Source organism: Condylostylus longicornis, unplaced genomic scaffold (assembly GCF_029603195.1).
Source record: "Condylostylus longicornis isolate FDR11 unplaced genomic scaffold, ASM2960319v2 ptg000010l, whole genome shotgun sequence".
In the NCBI taxonomy this organism is placed as follows: domain Eukaryota; kingdom Metazoa; phylum Arthropoda; class Insecta; order Diptera; family Dolichopodidae; genus Condylostylus; species Condylostylus longicornis.
Genome location: NW_026577979.1, coordinates 6,855,941 through 6,863,525, shown reverse-complemented (window position 1 = coordinate 6,863,525; position 7,585 = coordinate 6,855,941). Strand labels below are relative to the sequence as shown.

At 24.4% G+C, this 7,585-nt stretch overlaps 1 protein-coding gene across 1 annotated transcript; it reads left to right on the top strand.

The window, feature by feature from the left end:
- Nucleotides 1–5,151: 5,151 nt before the first annotated feature.
- Nucleotides 5,152–7,403, top strand: LOC129619004 (glyoxalase domain-containing protein 4). The gene is made up of 5 exons (XM_055534050.1): nucleotides 5,152–5,252; nucleotides 5,344–5,455; nucleotides 6,241–6,290; nucleotides 6,411–6,517; nucleotides 6,598–7,403. The coding sequence occupies exons 2-5, from the start codon at nucleotides 5,363–5,365 to the stop codon at nucleotides 7,209–7,211; spliced, it is 864 nt and encodes a 287-aa protein (XP_055390025.1). The 5' UTR covers nucleotides 5,152–5,252; nucleotides 5,344–5,362; the 3' UTR covers nucleotides 7,212–7,403.
- Nucleotides 7,404–7,585: the final 182 nt, after the last annotated feature.

The following is a 7,585-nucleotide window of genomic DNA, read 5'->3' as shown; positions in this document are numbered from 1 at the left end:
ATTTGAATTCAAAAAGGAAATTATATTAATTAAATTAGTAATTGTATTATCATTTTATCACTATATACAAATTAAAAAATTATGAAAGTCGAATGAAATTTTGTTAAAATAATTTTCTATTAGTATACATATAATATGTATGTATAAATATGCATGTTAATTGTCAATAACAAATTAAACGTACGTAAATAATATTGTGTAATTATTAATTTTTATTCATAATTTCATAATAAGTATAAGGAATACTTATTATAATTATATTTCAAATCAAAATAATAATTATTATACCACTGCACAAAATTAATATAAACTCGGAAATTTATAATTTTATGAAGTTTATCAAAAAAAACAAAATCTTATTATTTATTTAATTTAATAAAATATAATTCGTATTCTTCCTTTTTTATAATTTTTATAAAAAAGAAAATAAATTTTAATATTTTTATTTTATTTTTTGCAACAATTAACTTTATATTCAAAGTATAACAGAATTGTATTTTTTTTTTTAATTATATAAATATTGTATACATATACATTTACAATATTTATTTATGTAAATCGCTTTTTTATACAATATCATAATATCTATAATACAACTGCAATAATAAATGTATGTAGGTATTATATTTTATGTTGTGTGTACACGATCATTTTATTATGAATACCGAGAATTTAAATACACTCTTTGAGCTTTGTACAACTTAGAGCGACATCTACATATAGTAATATAACCAAAGTAGATCAAATATGATTTTTTATTTTGTTTTTCGTTTTATTATTGAAAAAACGCGATATCAATGCACAAAAAAATTATTTTATTATTCAATTAAATTTTTAGTAACAAAAACATGATTTTAATAAATTTGGCTATAAACCATTTAAATTTTTACAATTATTATTTATTTATTATATTTAAAATTATTAAAGAAAAAACAATTTTTATAATTTCAAAGAAAAATTCGTATATTAAACAAAATTATTAAAACACGACAAATTTTTATAACAATATTGAAACGGATACCGAAAATAAAAAAGAAAAACCGATCTACAAATCACCGTCGATTGCCGTTTGTATTAAACGACCGATAAACTCAAACTGATGAACGATGAATGTAGAAAAAAAAAATATTACAGGTGAGAGAGAATTTAATGTAAAGGTATTTTTAATTTTATTGTTGCTTTTTTTATCATGAAAGTATTGTAAATGTATGAGTTTTGTGCATGTATAACTTTTATTTTTTACTCAATGCAATTTTTTAAAGGCTATAAAGTAGCTTACATCGGCGCAAAATGACATTTATATAAGGTAAAAGAAAATAAATTTAATGAAAAGAAAAGAGACGACCATATTAGAAAATAAATACCTATTAGATAAGAAAAAGAAACAAAAAAAATATCAGTTAGATCTACTTTTCGTTTTCACCTATAACTTTACTCAAATGATGTTTCAATAAAAATATGGGTAATGATGTAGTTGCCAGAGTAACTATAAAAAATGAATATTACTTTTGTAAAGTATGTAGAGAAGAGATACACAATTTAATTTAGTGATATTACAATTAATTGAGTGATATAATAATGTTAATGTATAGTACAATCAATTTGATTTTTTTACAAAGTTTTGAATTTGAGATACTCAATTAGTTAACTACCAACAGAAAAAATTACAATAAATTGTTTCTCTACATAGTTTTTTATAAATTCCACAAAAATAACTGCGCTATGAATTCAGTAGCAAATTTTTTAAAATATTGAATATTCGAAAATTAATTTCTGTATTCTAGAAAAATATTTATTTCTTTAATTTTGCAAATTATAAATAAATTAAAAAAAGAACTCAGTGCAATTCGAGAGCCGTATCATTTGATATTTTAATCAATTTTGAATACTTTTTTAGGTCTTTCCAATCTGGTAAATTTAAAATTTTTACTTTGAATATCGAGAAGTGTGCATATTAAAGTGTGACAGTTTATGAAATATTAATTCCCTGCCTATATTATACATTTTTAAACTTTAAAGCAGCCGACGAAATTAATCTTATGATTGAATATTTTCTTGCACTTCTTTAATTTCATATGTATGCTAGAGTAATTTATTTATCAACCCCTCAAATGGATATTTATTATCAGCTTTAAATATGTTCTTATTTTACTGTATTATTTTATATATTTTATAATTATTACAAAAAATAGAAGTTCAGGCAGAGCCTGAAACCTTGGGCCTTATAAAATTTTAAAATATATATTTCGAATAATAAAAATGCAAAATAAACATCGAAGATTTAAATCTGAATATTCTTTTAATAATGAATAGAATGTAAGTACGCATTGAATGTTTTACTAAAAAATATAAAGTTGTAAAAATATGAATTATAAATATTTTAATAACGACAATTAAGTCTTACCAATATATTTTATAAATACTATTAATTAACTTAACATTAACAAATTGTAAATACAAACTTACCGCTTTTAATAATCATCGAATTGTAAGGTGTTTTATATACTTAAAATTGTATCTTTGTCACACTTCTATTCTAAAATTAAAAAAGAAAGTTTTATATTAAGATAAAATTAGATTTGCTTAATTGTTATACTTACTACTTTTCCTTTCTGTATTCATGAATGTATTTTTTTTTTTAATTCCTTATTTTAAAATGATCAAGAAGTAACTTCCAAAATATTTCCACATTGATTTACAATTAATTAATAGTTTAGCTTTCTCGATTAATGTTAATACATTTATTTTCGGTTTGCAAATAAATATTAATCTTTTCATTGTAGTTTCAATTGTGTAGTCTTGAAAAAATGAAACTTTTAAATATCAATTATAATTATTCTTCAAAACTAAATATTAACATCAAGCTAGTAGGTTTATCGATTATACATAGTTTAATATTAGTATTTAATAACACAGATGACAATAATATAAAACAGATGAATATTGCAAATTTTGTTTAGGACTCAGAACTGAAAAAATATAGAGCCCGCCATAAGCTTTTGAGTAATGTAAACAACAGAACCCATTAAATGTAAGTTATTCAAAACTTATGAATACTAGCCAAACGAGTGTGCTTTTGTTTGCTATTTTATATGTAAAGTAAGATTTCAGATACCAATCTTACATACTTAGTACATCCATATACATACTTATGTTCATATATACATACGTCATATATATTATACACAGTCTTATTATACAACCGATAGAGGTGGTGAAGGCATTTGCAATATTAAAGCCATGGAAACCTCATTAAGAGTTAGGTGCTAGCACATAACTATGTACAGGTTACCAAACCTAATTATTAGGACAAGTTTAGAGAAAAACTAATCAGAACTATTGGTAACCAACGAAGCTGCTTCCACAGATATAGTTTTCTAATAATTTTTTTCCCAATGTTTTTGGTGGTAGGTGAATGCATGTATGTATATACGTAATATGTACAAGAATGTATGTATGTACATACGTATGAATATTACCTGATATTTCTCACTTTTCCAAATTAGACTGACTATGATATTTCTGTATCAGTTTCCTTCTTCAAATTCAATACAATTATTTCAAAAGATTGTCAAATCAACATTATTATTTTCCAAGGTTTAAGGTCCCGCAGTTTTCCTAATCTATGCTCAATTAACCTGTGAAATTCAATAATTTTATAATTTACAAAGAAAAATTAATGCCAAACTGACGCTATTTCTCCCGTTATTTTCATACTTCAATTCAAAATATAATAGAGATGTGGATGTGCGTTGAGCATTATGTATCGAAGGGAAACATATTATACTTTGTTTGACAGCGTCTTTGATACACACAACTTTTAATTAAGCAAATGAAACATTATAAACTTACATCACCTTTCTTTCTTTATTAACGAACATAATGAAAAACCAGCTGATTGTCAGGAAATAAATTTTTACGGGGTAAATTTTTAATTTTGTCACGTGAAGGGAAAATTATTGACATTTTGAAATGAAGTTGAAACTTCAAACATTTTACACAATAAGACCTTGTTTGATAAAATAATGCGTTGAGTTTATTGTTTATTAAAGTTCATTACTTTTTTAATCAAAGTAAATTAACAGACGATCACACATCAGACTTCCATAAGAATTTAATCAAACGAGGCAAAATCCGTAAAAAATGCTAGTTGCTGTAAATTTTGAAACGTTACTCTTGTTATTACAAGTTGTTATGTATTCAATACAGATGAAGTTGGACTGATATTTGGTTTGGTTTTTAGTTGACACTGGTCATCACAGTCCGTCGGCTCCATAAACTCAATAGTCTTAATGACATTTCTTTGATTTGCCGGTGTACACTCCCCTAACATATTCCTCCATCAATTTTAAAATTGAAAGACTACTGTATTCAATATAGTCTTCTTCAAATTTTATCAAATCGAAAATAAAAAAATATTCACGGTTTTTTTGTTTTTTCTGTTAGTAATTTAGTGTGGTATTTTTACATAAAATAAAAACCGAAATGTTGCAATAAAAATACATACTATGTAAATTGCCGAGGGCAACTGTTTTAGCAAAAAATTAATTTTTATCAATAGTTTTCACTATTGGTTGATAGAGGACTAATCATCAAAAATTATATGTACATAGTTTATACTAAATTTCATAGATGGCATTATACAAAAGTTTTATAGATAAAAAAAGAACAGTTTAATTAAAGTCCAAATAAGTTGGTACATCATTGCCAAACACGTTGACTACTCCTGGTACTAAACCATCAAGCTATATTCTTTAGTGTTTCCGAACATAGATATATTTTTATTGATTTTCCAAAGTTTAGACAATACTACAACAACTTTATGAATGTTGCACCCGTCAAAATTTTCTTACTTATAATATTTAAAACATTATTATCGGACTATTATTAATACACACGGATTACAGCGAAACAAACAAATTCGTGTCCTTAACATAGTTTTTGCAATTATTTACAAATTTTTACAAGAAAACGCTTTACATTGTGCGGAAATTGCTGTTTATTTTTGTTGAAATTGCTGCGGGAATTGTGAAATTTATTTTTACTGAAAATTGTGCCAGCTCTTTGAAGTAAACTGGCAATGTTGACAATTTTGCTTTGGCCAATGTAAAAGTAATTTTGTTAGATTTCTAAACTCTTCCTTAGAAGACAGTTAAAACGTCAACGTCAATGTTTCTGTACTTTTTTATTTGTAGACTGTAGTATCATTTTTTTCCGAACTTAACCGGTTTCATATTTACGGATTGGTTTCGGTATTTTTTATTTTGTTATTAAAATATTTTGTGAATAAAATTTAAAAAGAATTTATTTTTATTAATTTTTTGCTTTTGGATATATTTTTAGGAAAAATTGAATTATAAAAATGAGTATCACAGCCAGAGCTTTACATTATGTCTTCAAAGTTGGGGATAGAGCAAAAAATGCCCACTTCTTTAGGACCATTTTAGGAATGCAGGTAAATTTTCTATATTTTGTTTAAGTTGCAATTCTTTTAACGGGTGGTTCACATAGAGAATTATCGAAGTGGAAAATCGAAAACTCTAGGAGCTAAAATGATAAAATAGTTAAAGTGATTTTTTTCCAAATATTTAAAAACAAATTATAAAGTTAATAGATTGTATATCCTGTAAAATTTCTTGAACGATTGCATACTCGTATTGTGGAAAAGTATATTTGTCTTTTTTCGCTTCTGAATTAAATATCAAAAAATACTTTCACGGTGAATATTTCTTTAAATTTCAATAATATTTCTACGACCAAGTTGTTTGATTAGAAAAGATTATGATTCATATTACTTAACAAATATTTAATTCAATTCGTTCAGTCAAGTTCTTATTTAATTAAAAATATTACCTTCAATTCGTTCAATTGAATTTTTCAAACAATTGCAATAGATAATTAGATGCTTGAATGAGCCAGTACGAATTAATTATAGGTAGAGATAAGTTGTTGGTAGCTATATAATGTAGATATATGTAAGTATAGGTACCTCCATACCTACCTACTTAAAATTTAATAAGCTTTTAATTAGTTTACTTTGTATTCTAATTTGAAAGTTTACTTGATATTAATTTTATGGTGTAGGAATCTATATTTGGAAAATGCTATCTACTTAGACGATCATTTTTAAGTTTTTATAATGATTCGTTAAAAACTTGTAATACATATATATTGTTTCTGCAATAAAATTTGATCTTTAAAAATTTTTTATAACATGCATACAATTTTTTCTGTTTTCAGGTATTAAGACATGAGGAGTTTAAAGAAGGATGTGATGCTCAATGTAACGGGTAAGAAGATTTAAATGTGAAATTTTCTTAACTTAATGTACCTATCGACCTACCTTTGAACATAATAAAATAATTCAGGTTTTTTCAACTTCAAAATAATAAATTTTATTTATTTTATAGTCCTTACGATAATCGCTGGAGCAAAACAATGATTGGATACGGACCAGAATCATCTCATTTTGTTATTGAATTAACTTACAATTATGGAGTTAAATCCTATGAATTAGGTAAATATTTCTAGTTCTAATTTAGAAACGAGGTAAATTTTATAAATTTACGGTTTTATTTAATTTTAAATTTTTTTTAGGAAATGATTTTGGAGGAATCACAATACAATCAAAAGAAGTACTCCAAAGAGCTGAAGAAAATAATTATCCAGTGAATAATGAAAATAATAAAAAAGTTTTAATATCACCGGATGGTTACAAATTTTTTATAGTTGATGAACCTCAACCAAAAAATAAAGATCCTGTATTACATGTTACATTACACTCATCTAATCTTATACACTCAAGAGAATATTGGCATGATATATTAAATATGAAAATTTTAAAAGAAGAAGATAAATCAATTTTATTAAGTTATGGTGAAAATCAAGCTGGACTTAATATTAAAGAAATATCTGATCCGTTAAATAGGGCTAAAGCATATGGAAGAATTGCTTTTGCGGTGGCATATGATCTTCAACCGAAAATTGATGAAATTATAAAATCAAAAAATAAAACTATTTTGACTCCATTGATTACATTAGATACACCAGGTAAAGCTACAGTACGTGTTATCATTTTAGCTGATCCTGACGGTCATGAAATATGTTTTGTTGATGATGAGGGTTTCTCAGAGTTGTCAAAAGTTGATCCAGATAGTAATAAATCTTTAGATAAATATATTGGAAAAGATCCATTTCAAGATAAAGAATAATTTGAAAATGTGATAAAATAAATTAATGACTTTTTTATACTGGTGGAGGGCTTTGTATTTACATACATATGTACATAATCATTATATAATAATTTTTTGAAATAATTTTTAAATATGTTAAATATGCCGACGTATAATATATACAAATTAAAATTATTAATGTTATAAAAAACAATTTGGATATTATTTTAAAATATTACTAAAATTTTTATAAATTTTAAATTTCAGGTACATGAATCTAAAAATGTGTATTGCATTGGAAAACAAAACTTATTTAATTTTAAAAAACAAATTCCACTTGCATCAAATGTGTGCAAAATCTTCCAAAGCATAACATTTTTTTGTAAAATATATAATTAAATGAAATCATACTT